Source organism: Carcharhinus amblyrhynchos, unplaced genomic scaffold (assembly GCF_965287045.1).
Source record: "Carcharhinus amblyrhynchos unplaced genomic scaffold, sCarAmb.v2.hapA scaffold_502, whole genome shotgun sequence".
NCBI lineage: Eukaryota > Metazoa > Chordata > Chondrichthyes > Carcharhiniformes > Carcharhinidae > Carcharhinus > Carcharhinus amblyrhynchos.
The window spans coordinates 1-25,127 of record NW_027650242.1 but is presented as its reverse complement, the minus strand read 5'-3'; the positions used below and the strand labels follow the sequence as shown (position 1 = coordinate 25,127).

The window sequence follows — 25,127 nt, the reverse complement described above, 5'->3', positions numbered from 1 at the left end:
TGTGCAGAGGGACCTGGGTGTCCTTGTACAGGAATCTCAAGGAGTTGGTTTGCAGGTGCAGCAGGTCATTAAAAAGGCAAATGGGATTTTGTTCTCCATTGCTAGAGGGATGGAGTTTAAAAACAGCGAGGTTATGTTGCAGCTGTATAAGGTGCTGGTGAGGCCACACCTGGAGTACTGTGTACAGTTTTGGTCTCCTTACTTGAGAAAGGATATACTGGCACTGGAGGGGGTGCAGAGGAGACTCACTAGGTTGATTCCGGAGTTGAGGGTTGGCTAATGAGGAGAGACTGAGTAGACTGGGGCTATACTCATTGGAATTCAGAAGAATGAGGGGAGATCTTATAGAAATATATAAGATTATGGAGGGAATAGATAAGATAGAAGCAGGGAAGTTGTTTCCACTGGCGGGTGAAACTAGAACTAGGGGGCATGGCCTCAAAATAAGGGGAAGCAGATTTAGAACTGAGTTGAGGAGGAACTTCTTCACACAAGGGGTTGTGAATCTGTGGAATTCCCTGCCCAGTGAAGCAGTTGAGGCTCCCTCATTGAATGTTTTTAAGGCAAAGATAGATAGATTTTTGAACAATAAAGGAATTAAGGGTTATGGTGAATGGGTGGGTAAGTGGAGCTGAGTCCACAGAAAGATCAGCCATGATCTTATTGAATGGTGGAGCAGGCTCGAGGGGCCAGATGACCAACTCCTGCTCCTAGTTCTTATGTTCTTATGAAATTTTCAGCGTGTATGAAATGTATTTAATCTTATTCATGGGGCCCCAGTTGGTGAAGAAGCCCCCTAGTTATGGCAGGTCCTCACCTGCCATAGCCTTCCTGTCATCAATTTTTGGCATGTTATTTGTGTTTTCCACTGTGAAGACCGACACAAAATACCTGTTCAATGCCTCAGCCATTTTCTCATTTCCAGTTATTACATCCCCCTCTCGTCCTCTAAAGGACCAATGTTTACTTTTGCCACTCTTTCTCATTTTATATATTTGTAGAAACTTTTGCTATCTGTTTTTATATTCTGAGTTAGTTTACTCTCATAATCCATCTTACTTTTCTTTATAGCTTTTTTTGTGGCTTTCTGCTGACATTTAAAGATTTCCCAATCCTCTAGATTCCCACTAATCTTTGTCGCTTTGTCTGCATTTTCTCTCAGTTTGATCCCTCCTTTATTTCCTTCGACATCCATGGTTGATTATCTCTTTTTCTTCACTCCTTCCTTACATTTTTGCTGACTATGTGAAAAAGCGTTTTGAAAGTCCTCCCGCTATTCTTCAATTGTCCCACCATCAAGTTTCTCCCAGTCTACCTTAGCCAACTCCTTCCTCGTTCCATTGCAGTCTTCTTTCTTTACGCACAAGACACTGGGATTGGATTTTACCTTCTCACACTCCATCTGTATTTTAAATTCAACCCATACTGTGATCGCTTCTTCTGAGAGGATCCCCTAACTGTGAGATCATTACTTATTTCTGTCTCATTACACAGGACCAGATCGAGGATAGCTTGCTCCCTTATTGATTCCATTACAGACTGAACAAGGAATCTATCGCGGTTACATCCTATAAACTCCTCCTCAAGGCTGCCTTGACCAGCTTGCTTTGACCAATCCATATGTAGATTAAAATTCCCCATGATAATTGCTGTAACATGTTTACACGTATCAGTTATTCCTTTGTTTATTTCTCACCCCACTGTGATGTTATTATTTGTTGGCCTATAGACCCCGCCTATCAGTGACTTTTTCTCCTCACTATTTCTAATTTCCACCCAAATGGATTCAACCTTTTCTTCCATAGAACCGGTCTCATCTCTCACTACCGCCCTGATATATCCTTATATACAACACCACCTCCCTTACCTTCCTGTCGCTCCCTCTGATACCCCCTGGATATATAACTCCCAGTGGTGACCATCCTGTAACCATGTCTCTGTAACAGCCACCAAATCATACTCGTTCGCAATGATTTGTGCCATCAACTCATTTACCTTGTTTCTAATGCTAGAGTAATCAGATAAAGTGCCTTATGCTAGTTTTTACACCTTTTGGAATGTTAACACTTCCGTTAATAACACCTCCTCTGTTCTCCATTTTAACTTTTTTCCTAATTTTCAATGTGGTTAGAAACTTTTCCCCACACGTTAAACTGCTGCTTTGCTTATTAACCATTACATTTCCCGTGCTTTTGTCTTTACCCCCTCCCCCCCCCTTGCTATTTAAAGATCTCGTGACCGCCCTGCTTATCCTTTCCGCTGGAACACTGTTCCCAGATTGAGTCAGGTGAAGACCGTCCCCCCGGTACAGATCCCTCCTGTTCCAACACTGGTGCCAAAGCCCCAGGAAATGGAATTCCTCTTTCCCGCACCATTCCTTTAGCCACGTGGTCACTTCCCTAATTCTCCCCCCTCCCCCCCCATGCTAATTTGCATGTGACTCAGGTAGTAATCCTGAGGTTATAACTCTTGTTCTTTAATTTAGTTCCTAGTGCCTGATAATTCCCAAACAGATCCTCTTTCCCAGTCCTGCCTGTGTTGTTTGACCCAATGTGGACCACAGCAACTGGATCCTTCCCCTCCCACTCCAATATCCTTTCAAGCTGGTCAGAGACGTCCCTCACCCTGATACCAGGCAGGCAACATACTATGTAGGACTCTCGATCCTGCTTACAAAGGATGCTAGCAATCCCCCTAATCATACAATCCCCTACAATTACCACTTGGTTTTTTGCTCCCCCCTCTTGAATGGTCTCCTGTACCACGGTGCAGTGGTCTGTTAGCTCATCCTCCCTACAGCCCTCTCCCCATCCACACAGGGACTTACACCTAACGCTTGTTGGACAAGGTCAAGAGCTGAGGCTCCTCTGTTCCAGGATCCCCCTGCCTGTCTCAATCACACGCTGCTGTCCCTGACCACTGACCAAATCTGAGGTATCTAACCTGCTGGGTGTGACCACCTGGTGAAACAAAGCATCCAGATAACTCTGTTCCTCCCGGAGGTGCCGCAGTGTCTGAAGATCAGACTCCAGCTCATTCATTCTGATCCGGAGTTCCTCGAGCTGTGGACGTGGTCACGGCAGCTCGCGATGGGATCTGCCTGCTCCCACATCATACAGTTACAGCACAACACCTGCCCAGCCATCTCCACTTAGCTTGCTTAATATAAAAAAGGATAGTAAGAGTTTTTATAAATATATAAAAAGGAAGAGGCTGGCTAGGGTGAACGTTGGTCCCTTAGAGGATGAGAAAGGGGACCTAGTGGTAGGGGATGGGGATATGGCTAAGGTATTGAATAACTTTTTTGTTTCTGTCTTCACGGAGGAGGACGTGAATAATTTGCCGGGTGTCAGCGATGGAAAGGTGGTAGGACTGGAGGGTCTTAATGACATTACTGTTACTAGAGAGGCGGTGCTCGACAGACTGGAGGGGCTGATTGTGGACAAGTCCCCAGGACCGGATGGAATGCATCCGAGGGTTCTGAAAGAAATGGCGGAGGTGATAGTGGATGCCTTGGTGGTTATTTTCCAAACGTCGCTGGATTCCGGGGAAGTGCCGGAAGATTGGAAAACGGCTAATGTTACGCCGTTGTTTAAGAAGGGTGCCAGGCAAAAGGCGGGGAATTACAGGCCGGTTAGTTTAACGTCTGTTGTAGGTAAAATGTTAGAATCCGTCATTAAGGAGGAAATTGCGAGGCATCTTGAAGGGAATTGCTTGATAGAGCAGACGCAGCGCGGTTTCATTAAAGGGAAGTCGTGTCTGACAAATTTACTGGAGTTCTATGAGGATGTGTCTAGGGCAGTGGATAGAGGAGAGCCGGTGGATGTGGTCTTTCTGGATTTTCAGAAGGCGTTTGATAAGGTACCTCACAAGAGGTTATTGCAGAAGGTCGAGGGACATGGAGTTGGGGGTAGGGTGTTAGTGTGGATAGAGGACTGGTTGTCAAATAGGAGGCAGAGAGTGGGGGTCAATGGGTGCTATTCGGATTGGCGGTTGGTGACTAGTGGGGTGCCCCAGGGGTCGGTGCTGGGGCCTCAGCTATTTACCATTTATATAGATGATCTGGAGGAGGGAACCGAGTGTATGGTGTCGAAATTTGCTGATGACACCAAGATTGGGGGAACGGCAAATTGTGCGGAGGGTGTGGAGAGTCTGCAGAAGGATCTGGATAGGCTGGGCGAATGGGCCAGGAAATGGCAAATGAAATTTAATGTTGGCAAGTGTGAGGTGGTCCACTTTGGTAGGAATAATGGTAGGAAGGACTATTACTTACGTGGAGAAAAACTGCAGCAGGCGACGGTGCAGAGGGACCTCGGGGTCCTTGTGCATGAGTCGCAAAAACCCAGCCTGCAGGTGCAGCAGGTGGTCAGGAAGGCGAATGGGATGCTGGCCTTCATAGCGAGGGGGATTGAATATAAAAGTAGGGAGGTCTTGCTGCAGCTGTATAGGGCATTGGTGAGGCTGCAGCTGGAGTACTGTGTGCAGTTTTGGGCGCCGCACCTGCGCAAGGATATTTTGGCCTTGGAGGGAGTGCAGAGGAGGTTTACTAGGCTGATACCGGAGTTGAGGGGGTTGAGCTATGAGGAGAGGCTGAATAAACTAGGCTTGTACTCGTTAGAGTTTAGAAGAATGAGGGGAGATCTCATTGAGACGTATAAGATGATGAATGGGATGGATAGGATAGAGGTGGAGAGACTCTTCCCGCTCAAAAAAGACAGTAGGACTAGGGGGCACAGCCTCAAGATAAAAGGGGGGCGGTTTAGAACGGAGTTGAGGAGGAACTTCTTCACTCAAAGGGTGGTGAATATCTGGAATTCTCTGCCCGTTGAAGTGGTGGAGGCTGCCTCGCTAAATGTTTTTAAGAAGCGGGTTGATGGGTTTTTGATAAGAGAGGGGATTAAGGGTTATGGGGAGAGGGCGGGAATGTGGAACTGAGCCACGACAGATCAGCCATGATCTTATTGAATGGCGGGGCAGGCTCGAAGGGCCAGATGGCCTACTCCTGCTCCTATTTCTTATGTTCTTATGTTCTTAATTAGTTTTGCAGTGTTCTTTTTCAGATTTAGTACAGATTTCCTACCATAAGAACCAGGAGCAGGAGTAGGCCATCTGCTCCACCATTCAATGAGATCAGAGCTGATCTTTCTCCACTTACCCGCCCGCTCACCGTAACCCCTAATCCCTTTACTGTTCAAAAATCTATCTATCCTTACCTTAAAAACATTCAATGAGGTAGAAGTGACTGAGGGACTTCACTGCTTCATTCTGGGAGCAGTCAGACCAGCAACATTTACCAAGAAATGGGAAGTGGAAGGTCACCTCCAGTGGTAAAGATGAGTTAGAGCATCCTAGATCTGGTGCCAAGGAGCGGGCACCGAAACACAACATTAGTATTTCCATCAATGGGGATGAAGTAGGAAGGGTCGAGAGCTATAAGTTTTTAGGTGTCCAGATCACCAACAACCTGTCCTGGTGCCCCCCTTCTGGACACTATAGTTAAGAAAGCCCCACCAACGCCTCTACTTTCTCAGAAGACTAAGGAAATTTGGCTTGTCAGCTACAACTCTCACCAACTTTTACAGACGCATCACAGAAAACATTCTTTCTGGTTGTATCACAGCTCGGTCTGGGCTCCTGCTCTACCCAAGACCACAAGAAACTACAAAGGGTTGTGAACAAAGCTCCGTTCATCACTCAAACCAATCCCCCATTCATTGACTCTGTCTTCCCACTGCCTCAGTAAGGCAGCCAGCGTAATTAAGTACACCACGCACCCCGGACATTCTCTCTTCCACCTTCTTCCATTGGGAAAAATATACAAAAGTTTGAGGTCGCGTACCAACCGACTCAAAAACATTCTTCCCTGCTGCCATCAGACTTCTGAACGGACTTACATTATATTAAGTTGATCTTTCTCTACACCCTAGCTGTGAGTGTAACACTACATTCTGCACTCTCTCCTTTCCTTCTCTAGGAACAGTATGCTTTGTCCGCATAGTGCTCAAGAAACAATACTTTTCACCGTTACCTAATATATCTGACAATAATAAATCAAGTTAAAGAATGTGGGAGTTACCCCAGGACTGTGAGCGGAGGGTGGGCGTTGTACACAGCTGTTGAGCTCAGGAATAAAGTACTCGAACTGGAAGTTATTGTTGATGATTTAAGGAAGCCATAAAATTCGACACAGTGTCAGATATTGGTCAGATGGCACGATGATTTCAGCACAATGACCAGTCTTCATCGATATAAATATAGTGGAGAGTTTTGAACAGTTCTGGAAGGAGTGTTGTAATTACTGTGGGGCTGCATTCTCCGACAAGCAGGAAAAGGCTCGTACTCTCATAGACTCGGAGTCTGTCAAAATATTGAGATAGTTTGTTTCCCAGCCAGAGGAGGGAAAGGAAGACCAGGAGATAATCCAGAGACAGTTTGAGAATATTTGTCTCCTGGTGAGAAATCCAATCCTTGATAGACAGGTGTTTAATTCCACAAACCAAAGAGTGGATAAGACAATATAATCTTACACACTGCCCTATTAATACAGAAACACGCATTCGGAACTTTCACTGATGTTCTAATTAGAGATTGAGTCGTTTGTGGAATATACAATGATACAGATCACAAGCAGCTGCTGTAACAGCAAAACACAATGTTAAAAACAGCCCTCAAAGCCCCCTGCGTGTTAAAGGAGCACAAGACACCAGCTTTCGGAGCGCTCCAAAAGCTCGGGCTGGCAAATAACCCTGTTGGACTTTAACCCGGTGTTGTGAGACTTCTTACTGTGCCCTCCCCAGTCCAACATCGGCATCTCCATATCATGGTCGAAGGAGCAACCAGAGAAAGAGAGATATTACACAGGGACCCAAAGTATTCACATGACAGGGTTGGCTCTGCTCCAACTGCAAAGGTCAGCACCAAACTGGTTTTGCATTAAATAAAAGATGCAACAGTTACAGGAAATGGAATCATTTCAAAAAATGCTGCAAATCCAGATTCCCAGAATGTCCGTAAGGCTAATGAATAAGAATTCATCCTGTACCTGTCCTGGGAGTGTTTGATGGGGACAGTGTAGAGGGAGTTTTACTCTGTATCTAACCCCGTGCTGTACCTGTCCTGGGAGTGTTTGATGGGGGGACAGTGTAGAGGGAGCTTTACTCTGTATCTAACCCCGTGCTGTCCCTGTCCTGGGAGTGTTTGATGGGGGACAGTGTAGAGGGAGCTTTACTCTGTATCTAACCCCGTGCTGTCCCTGTCCTGCGAGTGTTTGATGGGGACAGTGTAGAGGGAGCTTTACTCTGTATCTAACCCCGTGCTGTACCTGTCCTGGGAGTGTTTGATGGGGACAGTGTAGAGGGAGCTTTACTCTGTATCTAACCCCGTGCTGTACCTGTCCTGGGAGTGTTTGATGGGGACAGTGTAGAGGGAGCTTTACTCTGTATCTAACCCCGTGCTGTACCTGTCCTGGGAGTGTTTGATGGGGGACAGTGTAGAGGGAGCTTTACTATGTATCTAACCCCCGTTCAGGGAGTATTTGATGGGATACTGAGTGGTAAATAAATCCTGGTCTATGTACCAAAGCCTGAACCTGTGGAAAAATGCAAGAGAGCACTGGGTTCCAGAAACTGGAGTAAATGTGGAGGATTCGAATCCTTATGAACCTCAGATTCACAAGGAATTTTTAGATGATCAAAGGTTGCTGAGGCGATGAATGTGCTTGTGCTGTGAGAATGATTAATGGCAGCAGCTAAATATACCGTTTAAATATATCTCTGTAAAAGGCATCACACTGAAAACTGTGAAAAGTCAGAAACAAACTGTTCCATTGGGTGAACAGGATTGAGTTGTGACGGACGAAGCAACCGGCTCACAGCGGGAAAGTTTCAAACATTAAATGGTCAGCAAATATTCAGCTCAAACTGACCCCGAGACCAGCTGCCAAACAGGGACAGGACACACAGAGCAGCAGGGTAATCCCCGTGTCAGTCACACTGTGTAACACCTCTGTCCTGACACTCACTGCGAAAAACACTGCTTTAATTTAGATCAATATTACAGGTGAATTCTCTTCATAACCGACACTGTGTCACACACACAAGAACGGGTTTGTGAAAGACAGCTGCCTGCGTCTCCCCAGTGTCAGAATCACATTCCTCCCAGCCCTCGGTCCAGACACCCTCACCTCCGAATCCCACAGCAGTTAACGCCAGCAGAATCTGCCGGTGCAGTGCAGAGGGAGTGCTGCACTGTCTGCTTTTTTATTCATTTGTGGGACAGGGGCTGGGTCAGCATTTATTGCCCATCCCGAGTTGCCCCTTGTTCAGAGGGCAGTTGAGAGTCAAGCACGATAGTTGGGCTCAGGAGTCACATATAGGCCAGGCCAGGTAAGGACAGCAGATTTCCGTCCCTAAGGGACATTACTGAACCAGATGGGTTTATCCAACAATTGACAACGGTTTCATGGTCATCAGTAGATTCTTAATTCCAGATATTTTTTATAGGATTCAAATTCCACCATCTGCTGTGGCGGGATTCGAACCGGGGTCCCCAGAACATCAGCTGAGTTTCTGGATTAAAAGTCTAGTGATAATTGCACTGGGCCATTACCTCCCTAATAAGGTGAGGCCCTCAGTGCCAGACAGAACATTATTTTAGTAAAATCACGTGGAATTGTTCCCAGTGACCAATATTTACTCTCCACCCATCACCATTCAAACAGAGGATCTGGTCATTATCCTATTGCTGCTAGTGGGATCTTGCTGTGTAAAATTGGCTGCCATGTTTCCTGCACTCTTAAAGTGTAAAACACTCTGGGATGGCATGAGATCATGAAGGGTGCTATATAAATGCAAATCTTTCTTTGATCCTGTCTGAGATAAGGAAGATTCTTTGTCGCAGTGAGACTATTACAGAGCAGTTGGATTCTAGTTGAGGGCGACATGGTGACTGGGTTGGAGGTTAGTGAGTGTTTCAAGAACAGAATTACACTGACTCCGAAACCTCAGCAAATTCTTCATCCAGGCCTGGGGCATTGGCTGACTGCTGGAGAAACTGTGTGTTACAGATAACCAATAAACACCATCGATAATCAGTCATCTTTATCAAACTAATCTCTCTCAGGAAGAGGACATTCAGCCCCTCCAGCTCGTTCTGCTATCCAGTCAATCCTGTCCATCTTCATGTCTCTCTGTCAAATATCGAGCACCCAAAAACCCTGGCAAAAACTTTCCAATCTCAGTCTTAGAAAGTTCCAATCAACAAACTCCTGTCTCCACCAGACCCACTACCCCTCCAGTCCCCCCACTCCCAATCCTCTCCCAATCCACCCTCCCCCTCCCCCCCAATCCCCCCTCCCAATCTCCCCTCCCTCCCAATCCACCCTCTCCCTCCCCCCATCCTCCCTCCCAATCCTCCCCCAAATCCCCCCCAATCCCCCCATTCCCAATCCCCCCCCTCCCAATCACCCCCAATCCTCCCTCCCAATGCCCCCCGCCACAGCACCCCCCCAGCCTTGGTGGGACAGCTCCAGCCTTGCCCCCACCCTGTGCTTTGGGTGGGAAATTTCAGCCGTGTTCAGACAATGCTCTGCTTTGAACTCCAGACAAAGCAGATTCTCTCCCCCTCCCTCCAGCAGATTAAATCTCTTTAACACTTGCAGCAACTCCCATCCTCAGTCTCTCGGACAGACAGGAGAGAGGGGAACCCGAATCCACACAACTGGTGCTGGGGTTTAACTCTCTCAGCGCCGCTCTCACTGTGGGCAGGAAGGGGGGATGGAGTCACTGACCTGCTTCTTCCTGGTTAACCAGCTCCATCAGATCCTGGACATGGATCAGGAAAATCAGACCCAGCATCCCGAACAGCAGGATGAAGGAGAAAAGGTAGCAGAGTCTCATGGTTACTGTTAGACACACAGTAAGGACCAGATTAAACAGCCACTGCATCCATCAGCTCCCTGCTTCCTCTCCCCGTCTCTCCCCCTTCTCCAACTCCCAGTGTGTGGAAATCTGTGAAAAAGTAAGAGACTGAATTCACTCCTCACATCAGAGCAGTTTGTGCGTCACCCAATCTGCAGATGATGCTCTTGCACTTTTCCTGTACTGAATCCCATTATTCTAATTTCCTTCTGCTGCTAATTTGTGAAAAATCTGTCCAACTCAGACATTATCTCCCTGCTCAGTTCAGCAATCTGATCACACAGAGGCCAGAGAGGACTCTGCACACACAGGAATGGAATCAGCTTTACACTCCATCCAATTCACAAATAGAGAAGGAGGGTATCACAGTGAGACACTGAGAAATTAGCCCCACATTCTCAAATTAAACTTCAAGCAACTCGACTCATTTACACCCAGGCAAATCTCAACCGTATCAAACACTTCACTGGGTATCGGTTCCACACACCCCGAACCCCTCGATTAGATTCCAGTCTGTAGCTCACTCCCGGGTATCTGTTATTCTATATATAAACCACCCCGAACCCCTCGATTAGATTCCAGTCTGTAACTCACTCCCGGGTATCTGTTATTCTGTATATAAACCACCCCGAACCCCTCGATTAGATTCCAGTCTGTAACTCACTCCCGGGTATCTGTTATTCTGTATATAAACCACCCTGAACCCCTCAATTAGATTCCAGTCTGTAACTCACTCCCGGGTATCTGTTATTCTATATATAAACCACCCCGAACCCCTCGATTAGATTCCAGTCTGTAACTCACTCCCGGGTATCTGTTATTCTATATATAAACCACCCCGAACCCCTCGATTAGATTCCAATCTGTAACTCACTCCCGGGTATCTGCTATTCTGTATATAAACCACCCCGAACCCCTCAATTAGATTCCAGTCTGTAACTCACTCCCGGGTATCTGTTATTCTGTATATAAACCACCCCGAACCCCTCAATTAGATTCCAGTCTGTAACTCACTCCCGGGTATCTGTTATTCTGTATATAAACCATCCTGAACCCCTCGATTAGATTCCAGTCTGTAACTCACTCCCGGATATCTGTTATTCTGTATATAAACCACCCCGAACCACTCGATTAGATTCCAGTCTGTAACTCACTCCCGGGTATCTGTTATTCTATATATAAACCACCCCGAACCCCTCGATTAGATTCCAGTCTGTATCTAACCCCGTGCTGTACCTGTCCTGGGAGTGTTTGATGGGGGAACAGTGTAGAGGGAGCTTTACTCTGTATCTAACCCCGTGCTGTCCCTGTCCTGGGAGTGTTTGATGGGGGACAGTGTAGAGGGAGCTTTACTCTGTATCTAATCCCATGTTGTACCTGTCCTGGGAGTGTTTGATGGGGACAGTGTAGAGGGAGCTTTACTCTGTATCTAACCCCGTGCTGTACCTGTCCTGGGAGTGTTTGATGGGGGACAGTGTAGAGGGAGCTTTACTCTGTATCTAACCCCGTGCTGTACCTGTCCTGGGAGTGTTTGATGGGGGACAGTGTAGAGGGAGCTTTACTCTGTATCTAACCCCGTGCTGTACCTGTCCTGCGAGTGTTTGATGGGGACAGTGTAGAGGGAGCTTTACTCTGTATCTAACCCCGTGCTGTACCTGTCCTGGGAGTGTTTGATGGGGGGACAGTGTAGAGGGAGCTTTACTCTGTATCTAACCCCGTGCTGTACCTGTCCTGGGAGTGTTTGATGGGGGACAGTGTAGAGGGAGCTTTACTCTGTATCTAACCCCGTGCTGTACCTGTCCTGGGAGTGTTTGATGAGGGACAGTGTAGAGGGAGCTTTACTCTGTATCTAACCCCGTGCTGTACCTGTCCTGGGAGTGTTTGATGGGGACAGTGTAGAGGGAGCTTTACTCTGTATCTAACCCCGTGCTGTACCTGTCCTGGGAGTGTTTGATGGGGGGACAGTGTAGAGGGAGCTTTACTCTGTATCTAACCCCGTGCTGTACCTGTCCTGGGAGTGTTTGATGGGGGGACAGTGTAGAGGGAGCTTTACTCTGTATCTAACCCCGTGCTGTACCTGTCCTGGGAGTGTTTGATGAGGGACAGTGTAGAGGGAGCTTTACTCTGTATCTAAGGAGGGAATGGATATTGTTCATTTCTGCCTCAGTCAATTTCTTGGAATATTTATCAAAGGGGAGAAGAATATCTTTTTCATCTTGTCCATTGGGATGAGTCTGTATTAGGAATCTTTTTATTGGATGTTAATATTGAATAAATAATTGAGAATGGGATTATGCAGTTTTATGTAAATGTAACCGGCAGTTTCTGGAATGGCCTCGCTGAGTGATTCTCTCCGTTTCAGTGGTTCTGCCTCACGATCCTGCCTCTGCCCCAGCCTCTCACTCTCACACTCACAAAGGGCAGCAGTTCCTAACTGGGGCACGATCAACAAATAAAGGATGATCTCAGCACTCACAATATTCCCAGCTCTCACGTTTCAAATATTTAATCTTCAAAACTAAATTCCAAACACATTCAGAGGCTCTGCTCCACTCAGCAGGGGATGTGGAGACTTGCTGCCTCGGCTGAGTTTGACGCAGGGAGAAATGTTTCACTTGGTGTTTGTTCCAATTCTGACTCCGTCACCATGATCAGCACTGACATTACTGGAGATTCCACACAAACTCTCACCTCCATCGCTCCAATGTCACACAGCATCTCAGCACAGCGCAGAGTCAGTGCTGAGGGAGTGCCGCACTGTCAGAGGGTCAGTATTGAGGGAGCGCCGCACTGTCAGAGGGTCAGTACTGAGGGAGTGTCGCACTGTCAGAGGGTCAGTACTGAGGGAGTGCTGCACTGTCAGAGGGTCAGTACTGAGGGAGTGTCGCACTGTCAGAGGGTCAGTACTGAGGGAGTGTCGCACTGTCAGAGGGTCAGTGCTGAGGGAGTGCCGCACTGTCAGAGGGTCAGTACTGAGGGAGTGCCGCACTGTCAGAGGGTCAGTACTGAGGGAGTGCCGCACTGTCAGAGGGTCAGTACTGAGGGAGTGCTGCACTGTCAGAGGGTCAGTACTGAGGGAGTGCCGCACTGTCAGAGGGTCAGTACTGAGGGAGTGCCGCACTGTCAGAGGGTCAGTACTGAGGGAGTACCGCACTGTCAGAGGGTCAGTACTGAGGGAGTGCCGCACTGTCAGAGGGTCAGTACTGAGGGAGTGCCGCACTGTCAAAGGGTCAGTACTGAGGCAGCGCTGCAGTGTTGGATGTACAGTCTCTCTGAGATGAGGTTCACTCTGGCACTGTATCAATGAGCAGTGGGGGGAGATCTGTCCCTTGTCTGGATCAGATTCATCAATCTGTATCATCAATGAAGATGAATTATCTGGGCCTTTGCACTTTTCTGTTTGTGGAATCTTCTTGTAAACATCTTTCCTGTTACATTTCTCACAGTACAACACTGAATTGACTGGAGGCATTGCTCACTGATTGGGAAGCACTCCCTCAGTATTGACCCTCTGTCCCCATCAAACACTCCCAGGACAGGTACAGCACGGGGTTAGATACAGAGTAAAGCTCCCTCTACACTGTCCCCATCAAACACTCCCAGGACAGGTACAGCACGGGGTTAGATACAGAGTAAAGCTCCCTCTACACTGTTCCCCCATCAAACACTCCCAGGACAAGTACAGCACGGGGTTAGATACAGAGTAAAGCTCCCTCTATACTGTCCCAGTAAATGCTTTATTGTTTCTCTGTGTCACAGATACTCTCTGTGCCGGGGTCGGGTGTGGTTTGTGGTTCGGGAATTGGAATCGGGTTGAATTTGTTGATGGAAGTGGGTGATTTTGGAATCCAGGCCGGGGAGAGGGATTGTTTAATGAGTGAGACTTCATCGGGTTGTGAATATCTCCCTGTCTGTGACAGGCTTTGATTCCTCCTCTCATGACCTGAGCTGGGGCTACACGTTCACCGTGATTGGATCATTGCTTCTTCCTGACAGCAGTAAAGTGGACTTTTAGTAACTGAGCCTTACTCCATCCTCTCCCCCCTGCACCATCTGTACGTTTACACGTTACGTCCCTCCTGCCATTGCCGCTGTTCTCTGTCGCTGCTAATTGCAGATATGTTTAGTCTGGTGTAAAGAAGGGTCTGTTCTATCTGGGGCTTTCTCACTGTCCTCACAGTTGAGGCTGGGAGACGAGGGGCAGACAGTGAGGGTGAGCAGCAGAGAGTGACAGTGTTTGTAAAACCTGCACCAGAATTACACTTGGTACTTGGCAATGTTATTACCGTGCGATAAATCCTCTACACTTTTCACAGGAACAGCACAGTGGCACTCAGCACCGCTGCCTCACAGCACCAGGGACCCGGGTTCAATTCCGGCCCTGGGTTCACTGTCTGTGTGGTGTTTGCACATTCTCCCCATGTCTGTGTGGGTTTCCTCCCACAGTCCAATGATGTGCGGGGTAAGTTCGATTGGCCATGCTAAAATTGCCCCTCGTGTTGAGGGGATTGGCAGGGTAAGTATAAGGGGTTATGGGGAATAGGGCCTGGGTGGGATTGTGATCGGTACAGACTCGATGGGCCGAACGGCCTCCTTCTTCCCTGTGAGGATTTTATGAACAGTATCTGCAATCTTGAAGATTATCATTAATTTTCACTAAAGAAATTGGTAACAATCAAACTGGAGAGATTCAGCAGAATTCCAGCAGCTCTGAGCTGTGGGGACAGGTTCCCGGCGTTCCCCCGGTCAGTGAGAGAGGAATTATTTGGGGGTTTTGGGGGTGAGTCTGGAACTCCAGACTCCGGATGAGTCCCAGGCTGTTCAGTGCCATGTCAGCAATGGGAATATTGATGCTGCTTTGTTTTCATTCCCCAGGTTCTTTCGGGTGGGGGTGAGACGGGTGTGGCTGAGTCGGTGGGGGGGGTGGTGGGGGGACACACACGGTCACTCCTGAGACAGCTGGCTGCAGGTTCGAGTCCCACCCCAGCGCCTGGGCTGCAGTCTGACTCTCAGTGTGAATTCTGAGGCAGAGCCTGGGCTGGATGGGACATCCCAGGTAGCGGTTACCCGTCTGCGAAGGAGACGATTGAAGAACGGGCTGGGTCAGAAAAACTGTGCAATGATTATCTCCGGAATCAGGTCGCACTGCAATCTGTGGGATCTTGCTGTGCTCTCTGTTTCGTCCAGCAAACACAAAACAATCCCCCCCCAACGCGAGCGGCTCTTTCAACACGAGGCAACGGCTGTGTTTCGTGTTCCCTGCGGCACAGGGAGAAGCCCGGGATACACAAATCCCACAGTAACACTGAGCCCTGCCTTTCCAGGTCCTCGTGTAAAAGATCCAGCCTGAAAACTAAACCTCGACTGGAGCAGGAGGGGCCCCGTCCCGGGTACATTACCCACAACTTACTGAACTTTTCATGATGACACCTGAAACTCCATCAGTTCACCCCCGATTAGCCCCGAGTCTTCACCCCCCCACTCAGAACCTATTCACTTACAGGAGTCAGTAACACTCAGATACACCCCATACCGGAGTGTACACCCCCCAGTGCCAGGGGCCCGGAGTGTACACCCCCCAGTGCCAGGGACCCAGAGTGTACACCCCCAGTGCCGGGGACCCGGAGTGTACACCCCCCAGTGCCAGGGACCCGGAGTGTACACCCCCCAGTGCCAGGGACCCGGAGTGTACACCCCCCAGTGCCAGGGACCCGGAGTGTACACCCCCCAGTGCCAGGGGACCCGGAGTGTACACCCCCCAGTGCCAGGGGACCCGGAGTGTACACCCCCCAGTGCCAGGGGACCCGGAGTGTACACCCCCCAGTGCCAGGGACCCGGAATGTACACCGCCCAGTGCCAGGGACCCGGAGTGTACACCCCCCAGTGCCGGGGACCCGGAGTGTACACCGCCCAGTGCCGGGGACCCGGAGTGTACACCGCCCAGTGCCGGGGACCCAGAGTGTACACCCCCCAGTGCCGGGGACCCGGAGTGTACACCCCCCAGTGCCAGGGACCCGGAGTGTACACCCCCCAGTGCCAGGGGATCCGGAGTGTACACCCCCCAGTGCCAGGGACCCGGAGTGTACACCCCCCAGTGCCAGGGACCCGGAGTGTACACCCCCCAGTGCCAGGGACCTGGGGTGTACACCCCCGTGCGAGGGGACCAGTACTCCGCAGTGTGTCTCTGTACAGCTCCCTGATTGGGCAACCTTAACATCCTGCAATTCAGGAGCTCGTATTCCAGTAGCTCATGGACCTCATTACAATCCCTCTCCCACATTACATCCCTCCGTTACACCCCTCCTCCCTCATTACACCCCTTCCCCCAATTACATCCCTCCCCCTCATTACACTTCTCCCCCTTATTATGCACCCACTACGCCCCTCCCCCCCTCATTACGCCCCCTCGTTACGCCCCTCCCCCCCTCATTACGCCCCCCCTGGTCCCAGGAAGTGTGTGGATTGAGAGTTTTTTTGGTGTTTGCTCTGGTTCCTGGCAGTGGGTGGGTGAAGCGGACCCCCCCACCCCCCCCGTCACAATACAAGCTCCTGATTGGGCAGCAAGGGGTGGGGATGGTCAAGGTGGAGTCCATTTTGGACTCTGAGTGACCGTTGGTGGAGACGGAGAGGGATAGCCGGCAGGTCCGGGAATTCCTTCCCGAGTTTCCGGCCTGCTGGGTATCGATTGTTCCGGCACAGCCTGCGGTTTCCTGACTTTGAGAGGGTGGAGGTGTTCCCGTGGGATGGCTGATCCCCCACGGACTCCACGGGAAGCTGGTCCTGTCCGCGCGCACACACATGGCCATCACGCTTCAATCGCCTGTGATTGGGTGTTTCTCCTGGCAGGGGGTCTGAGCTGGGCACCCCTGCCCCCCCCCCCCCCCCCCCCCCCCCACAACCTTCTCCCCCCCCCCCCCCCGACCCCCTGGGCGGATTTGAGGTGGAGAGACTCTTCCCGCTCAGAAAGGACAGTAGGACTAGGGGGCACAGCCTCAAGATAAAGGGGGGGCGGTTTAGAATGGAGTTGAGGAGGAACTTCTTCACTCAAAGGATGGTGAATCTCTGGAATTCTCTGCCCGTTGAAGTGGTGGAGGCTGCCCTCGCTAAATATTTTTAAGATGCAGGTTGATGGGTTCTTGATAAGAGAGGGGATTAAGGGTTATGGGGAGAGGGCGGGAATGTGGAACTGAGCCACAACAGATCAGCCATGATCTTATTGAATGGCAGGGCAGGCTCGAAGGGCTAGATGGCCTACTCCTGCTCCTATTTCTTATGTTCTTATGTTCTTGATTTGCATTCCACAATAGCTCAGGCCCTGGAAGTGAACGCAATCGGGTGTTCCTCTCTGTTTTTCCTCGGATGGAGAAAGCTAGCACGAGGGGGCATAGTTTTAAATTAAGGGGTGGTATTTATAGGACGGATGTCAGGAGTAGGTTCTTTACCCAGAGGGTGGTGAGGGATTGGAATGCCCTGCCTGCTGCAGTTGTAAATGCGCCTAGTTTGGGGGCGTTTAAGAGATCTATGGATAGGTTTATGGATGGAAAGAGATTGGTTTAGGTTAGAGGGTCATTGCTTTTTTAATTGGTCGGCGCAACATCGTGGGCCGAAGGGCCTGTTCTGCGCTGTAATGTTCTATGTTCTATGTTTGGCCACCTATTTACCAATACCATCCCAGTGCCGCTCAGGGACACATTGAAGGTCAGTAATAATTCTTTCCTGGGATCATAACATGCCTGAATGTTCAATGAGGGAAACTGTTGCTTTACTTTGACGGAAGGCCACTTCCGAGGCTGAGCCTGGTTTAGTTATTGGTGGAATGGAGCCAGGGTGGGGACAAGGTTGGGTATAAATTTCCCAGAGCAGTTTACCAATCCCAGCAATGTTCCTAGCTCCTGGTGGATCTGGGTGAGTGTGACTGCCCGCACCTTGTGTTCCAAAGGGCATAGACCAGGTTTGTCCACTCGAGACAGGTCACTGTGGGGGCCTGGAATACACATTTCTCCCTTCTTAGGCATACACCTGCCTTGCAAACTCGACTCAGGACTCCCTCAAAGTTCTCGAGGAGTTCCTTACTCATTTCCCCTGGTATGCAGGTGTCATCCTGAGGTAGACCTTGTGAAAATGTTCTCCATTGTTCTCTGGAAGACTGTGCGGGTTGACAATGCCCCGGTGTCAGTCGGGTGTATTGATAAAGAGCCTTGTGTTTGAGTTGGTGAATTTCTCTGGAATTCCTGTCTAGCTCTAATTGAAAGTACGCGTGACTTATATCGGGTTTTGAAGATGAGATTTCTCCGGCCAACTTCGCAAACCAGTCCTCGACCCAGTGATCCGGTATTTATCCGGCTGCAAGGAACAGTTTAAAATCCCGGCAAAGGCAGATTGATCCGTCCGGCTTCGGAATTGGCACTGCTGTGCTGCCCATTCCGCAGATCGCACTGGTTTGATAATTCCTCCACACTCCAGTCTCTGGATTTCAGATTCCACTTTTTCCCAAGAACCAAATCGTTCTGGACAGGCTTTACAAAATCCCGGAATTGCTTCCTGGTCTTCACGTTGAGGTCACCGTTGTTCCTTTGATGATCCCTAGGCTTTCCTGGAAAATGTCCGGGGATTTAAGTGGAATTTCACTAAGCCTCTGGCTGAAAGATATCCAGCCAATTCCAGTGGAACTTTCACAACTGATTTCATCCCATCAGGCTGGTCTCCGATCCTCCGTTACAATCATCGGTAACCGAGGACCCAGCTGCCTTTCATAGGAGACAGCGATAGGGATTTACCCACTATTCACAAAGATTCCCCTGTGGGGGCTCTCAGCCTTGCTGAGGTCTTTGGTGAAATTAGGGGCTGGAGTCCAGAGTGAATTTTAAGGAACACTGATTCTCCAATCAGTGATACAGCCACCCCCGTATCGATCTGCGATAATACCGGGTTTCTATTTAACCAGACGGTCATCTTAATCAGGTCCGATTTGGACATCGCTTTGCAGTTTAATTGTTCTAAATCAGATGTAGATGGAGCTTCCAAGGTGTGAAGTCTCCGGGATAGTGCTGATGGGCTGACGGGCTGTTTTTCTCAATCTAGGCCTTTGTTTTGCTGTTTCAACTCCAGAGTAAGAAGTCTCACATCAACAGGTTAAAGTCCAACAGGTTTATTTAATAGCATGAGCTTTCGGAGCGCTGCCCCTTCATCAGGTTCGTGGGGGTTCTGTTCACAAACAGGGCAGAGAAAGACACAAACTCAATTTACAAAATAATGGTTGGAATGCGAGTCTTTACAGGTAATCAAGTCTTAAAGGTACAGACAATGTGAGTGGAGAGAGGGTTAAGCACAGGTTAAAGAGATGTGTATTGTCTCCAGACAGGACAGTTAGTGAGATTTTGCAAACCCAGGCAAGTCATGGGGGTTACAGATAGTGTGACATGAACCCAAGATCCCTGTTGAGACCATCCTCATGTGTGCGGAACTTGGCTATCAGTATCTGCTCAGCCACTCTGCGCTGTCGTGTGTTGTGAAGGCCGCCTTGGAGAATGCTTACCCGAAGGTCAGAGACTGAATGCCCGTGACCACTGAAGTGTTCGCCAACAGGAAGGGAACAGTCTTGCCTGGTGATTGTCGAGCGATGTTCATTCATCCATTGTCGTAGTGTCTGCATGGTCTCCCCAACATACCATGCCTCAGGACATCCTTTCCGGCAGCATATCAGGTAGACAACATTCCCGTACATCTTGCAGAGGTTGCTGTGGCAGGGTTGTGTGGTGTTGTGATCGCTGTTCTCCTGAAGGCTGGGTAGTTTGCTGCAGGCAATGGTCTGTTTGAGGTTGTGTGGTTGTTTGAAGGCAAAAAGTGGGGGTGTGGGAATGGTCTTGGTGAGATGTTCGTCTTCATCAATGACATGTTGAAGGCTCTGGAGAAGATGTCGTAGCTTCTCTGCTCCGGGGAAGTACTGGATGATGAAGGGTACTCTGTCCACCGTGTCCCGTGTTTGTCTTCTGAGGAGTTTGGTGCGGTTTTCACTGTGGCGCATCGGAATTGTCGATCGATGAGTCGAGTGCCATATCCTGTTCTTATCAGGACATCTTTCAGCATCTGGAGGTGTCTGTTGTGATCTTCCTCATCTGAGCAGATCCTGTGTATACGGAGGGCTTGTCCGTAGGGGATGGTTTCTTTAACATGTTTAGGGTGGAAGCTGGAGAAGTGGAGCATCGTGAGGTTATCTGTGGGCTTGCGGTACAGTGAGGTGCTGTGGTGACCGTCCTTGATGGAGATGCGTGTGTCCAAGAATGCAACTGATTCTGGGGAATAGTCCATGGTGTGTCTAATGGTGGGATGGAACTTGTTGATGTCATCATATAGTTGTTTCAGTGATTGTTCACCATGAGTCTAAAAAAGAAAATGTTATCGATGTATCTAGTGTATAGCATCGGTTGAAGGTCCTGTGCGGTGAAGAAGTCTTGTTTGAACCTGTACATGAAGATGTTGACATATTGAGGTGTGAATTTGGTCCCCATGGCTGTTCCGTGTGTCTGGATGATGAACTGGTTGTTGAAGGTGAAGACATTGTGGTCCAGGATGAAGCAGATGAGTTGTAAAGTTGATTCTGGAAACTGGCAGTTGTCGGTGTTGAGAACTGAGGCAGTTGCAGCAACGCCATCATCGTGAGGGATGTTGGTGTAGAGCACCGAGACACCCATTGTGATGAGAAATGCTCCTGGTTCAACTGCTGAGTTTCTGTAGGAAGTCTGTAACGTTGCGACAGAAGCTGTGGGTTCTTTGTACAATGGGTGTCAGGATGCTCTCGACAGCCGGAGAGGTTCTCGCACAGGGTCCCATTGCCCGATACGATGGGATGGCTGGGTGTGTTTGCCTTGTGTATCTTTGGGAGGCAGTAGAGATCTCCAATGCGGGGAGTACGTGGGATGAGAGCACGGAGGGTGCTCTGAAGGTCTGGATCAAAGGTCTTGGTCAGTCTGTTGAGTTGACGGGTGTGTTCTTTGGTTGGATCTGCGCGTAACTGTCAACTCCACATAGCAGCAATTACAAAGCACCGTACAAGACATTAATAAGGCCACAGTTGGAATACTGTGTACAGTCCTGGTCACTGGGATTGTTCTCACTGGAAACATGGAAACTGAGGAGCGACTTGATAGAAGTTTATAAAATGGTGATGGGTACTGATAGGGTGAACAGTTGGAAGATTCTCCCAGAGCAGGAATGACAATTATAACGGGGCACAAATTCAAGATAATCATAGAATTATTGAATCCCTACAGTGCAGAAGGAAGCCATTCGGCCCATCGAGTCTGTACCCACCACAATGCCACCCATGCCCTGTTCCCATAATCCCTCATATTTACCTTGCTAATCCTCCTGACACAAGGGGCAATTTAGCACGGCCAGCCCACCTAACCTGCACATCTTTTGGACTGTGGGAGGAAACTGGAGCACCCGGAGGAAACCCACACAGACATGGGAAGAATGTGCAGACTCCACACAGACAGTGAACCAAGGCCAGAATTGAACCTGGGACCCTGGTGCTGCGAGGCAGCAGCGCTAACCACTGTGCCACTTTGGGGGGGGAAGGTTCAGGGGAGATGTGCGGGGGAAGTTTTTTTTATACAGAGGGTGGTTGGGGCCTGGAATGCGCTGCCAAGTGAGGTGGTTGAGGCAGATATGTGAGCCACGTTTAAAACTTATCTGGATAAGCATGTGAACAAATGGGGGATAGAGGCACATTAGCTGTTTGTTAGATAGGACACCATGATCGGCACAGGCTGGGAGGGCCGAAGGGTCTGTTTCTATGCTGTGCTGTTCTTTGTCACCCTATTATAGAAAGGATATTATTAAACCAGAAAGAGTGCAGTAAAGATTTACTAGGATGCTACTGAGACTTGATGGTTTGAGTTATAAGGAGAGGCTGGATAGACTGAAGTGCAGTTGGGTTTCTGCTCATAGATATTTCTGTATATTTACATTATTGATTTTATAAGTTTCTATGAGATCCCCTCTCACTTTTCTAAACTCCAGTGAATATAATCCTAACCGACTTAGTCTCTCCTCATATGACAGACCTGCCATCCCAGGAATCAGCCTGGTAAACCTTCGCTGTGCTCCCTCTATAACAAGGACATCCTTCCTCAGATAAGGACACCAAAACTGCACACAATACTCCAGGTGTGACCTCACCAACGCCCTGTACAATTGCAGCAAAACATCCCTATCTCTATACTCAAATCCTCTCACTATGAAGGCCAACATACAATTTCCCCCTCTTCATTGCCTTCTGTACCTGCACGCTTACTTTCAGAGACAGGTACACAAGGACTCCAAGGTCTCATTGGGTATCCACTTCTCAATTTACACCCATTCACATAATAATCTGTCTTCCTATTATTGCTACCAAAGTGGATAACCTCACATTTATCCACATTATACTGCATCTGCCATGCAGATACCCACACACTCAGCCTGTCCAAATCACACTGAACCATCTTTGGTGTCCCTGCAAAAAAGCTGATTTATTGGCAATGGTTTTGCAATACTGAGCCAGATACTTCTCGTACAGAATATTCCCTGCCAGTGTCCCAGACACTCTGTATTATATATCTGTGCAGAGCTCTCCAACTAGACAGCCTAAACTACCCTCAATTAGGGAGATTATACTAGTGGCTCTGACTCAGTGAAGTTATTACAATGGTGAACGAGAGTAGCTGCGATTCCCCTGCTTTATAATCAGACACCCAGACACAGTCACAGCTCTGTGATTTTATCTTTCACTTTGTGGGAGTTTGCTCAGGATGGCTGTACCCAGTGAATTCACTGATAACTGTTCTGCGCCACCCTCCCCATCTCTTTGTTCCCAGTGACCATATCATTTACTGAACAGCTGGAGGGACGGCGCTTCTAACCTCAGGGCCAGAGTTCATTATAAAAAAACTGAATTTACAAAATCTCTTTCAATGTCAAAAAATAAAAGGTCTAGACTCACTCACACACTCACTCACACACCCACACACTCACACACACACTCACACACACACACTCAGACACACACGCTCACACACACACACTCAGACACACACTCACACACACTCACACACTCACTCACACACACACTCACTCACCCACACACTCACACACACACTCACACACACACACTCAGACACACACGCTCACACTCACACACACACTCACACACACACACTCAGACACACACGCTCACACACACACACTCAGACACACACTCACACACACTCACACACTCACTCACACACACACTCACTCACACTCACTCACACACACACTCACTCACCCACACACTCAGACACACACGCTCACACACACACACACACTCACACACGCACACACACGTATACACACACACACTTACACACACACACATATACACACACACTCACACACACGCTCACACACACACTCACACACTCACTCACACTCACACACAAACACACTCACACACACTCACTCACACACTCACTCACACACACTCACTCACACACACACACTCACTCACACACACACTCATTCAGTCACACACTCACATTTTCACTTACATAGGCATACTCACAAACTCTCATTATTTAGCACTGCTGCCCCACAGCGCCAGGGACCTGGGTTCAATTCCCAGCTTGGGTCACTGCCTATATGGAGTTTGCATGTTCTCCCCATATCTGCATGGGTTTCCTCCAGGTGCTCCGGTTTCCTCCTACAGTCCAAAAGGACATGCTTTTGGTAGGTGGATTGGCCATGCTAAATTCTCCCTCAGTGTACCCCAACAGGTGCCAGAGTGTGGCAACTAGAGAATTTTCACAGTAACTTCATTGCAGTGTAAACCTACTTGTGACACTAATAAATAAACTTTAAACCTCATACACACCAACACACGCACACTTGCTCTCTCACACACTCTCACGCATGCTCAGATACTCACACATACACACAGGCACACACTCACTCACAGACACGCACATTCACCGACGCACACAGACACACACACTTGCAGATGTACATACTCCCAGATACACAGATACACACACACACTCACACAGTCAGATACATGCAGATCCATACATACAGACATACCGTATCATCACCTCACATATATACACACACAGAAACACACATACTCACACACCTTGTCACATACACACACAGATACACATGCACACACACAGACATGCATATACACACACGGGGCTGCACAAACTCACACACATACACAGAAAAAACACACACGTACACTCATAGATACACACACTAACAGGCACATACACACCCACAGATACACACACTCACATACACACACCCTCACACACACCCCCACAGATACACACACAGTCACAGACACACACACACACACACCCACAGATACACACACACACCCTCATACACACACCCACAGATACACACACACACCCACAGATACACACACACACCCTCATACACACACCCACAGATACACACACACACAACACCCTCATACACACACCCACAGATACACACACCCTCACACACACACCCACAGATACACACACACACACTCACACACACCCACCCACAGATACACACACACCCTCACACACACACCCACAGATACACACACACACACCCTCACACACACACCCACAGATACACACACACACACACTCACACACACCCACCCACAGATACACACACACACACCCTCACACACACACCCACAGATACACACACACACCCTCACACACCCCCCCACAGATACACACACAGTCACAGACACACACACACACACACCCCCACAGGTACACACACACACCCTCACACACACACCCACAGATACACACACACACCCTCACACACACGGATAATTCCAAATACTCACTAACCTGTGTGAAGAATATTTGGCTGGAATCTGATCGCCAGGATGAAGAAACTCAGACAAGGTCGATACAATCACTCCTCAATCTCCTTCACACTTTGCCTTTTCTCACTCCTGGAAACGCTTATTTTATTTTTCCAGAACTGAGTTAAAGTTGCTGCTTCCAAAGCGACAGGATTCGCTCCAAAAGACGCACAGATATAAATCTATAGTGAATGCAGAGAGAGGGAGGGAGGTGTGGATGATTCCGTTACAGAATCCAGCTTTCCTGCTCTCTCTCTCCGGATAGAGAGGCAGCTCCCGGCAACTCAAAGAATAGCAATCTCTCAAGAATT

At 48.8% G+C, this 25,127-nt stretch overlaps 1 protein-coding gene across 1 annotated transcript in view; it reads right to left on the bottom strand.

The window, feature by feature from the left end:
• LOC145339499 (uncharacterized) overlaps nt 1–24,995 on the bottom strand; it is a 92,135-nt gene extending 67,140 nt beyond the window's left edge. Inside the window, exons 1-2 of the mRNA XM_080183973.1 lie at nt 24,800–24,995; nt 9,788–10,007 (exon numbers count right to left, since the gene is read on the bottom strand). Coding sequence (XP_080040099.1) covers nt 9,788–9,944 — 157 coding nt within the window. The 5' untranslated portion in view covers nt 9,945–10,007; nt 24,800–24,995. The remainder of the gene's footprint in view (nt 1–9,787; nt 10,008–24,799) is intronic.
• Nucleotides 24,996–25,127: the final 132 nt, after the last annotated feature.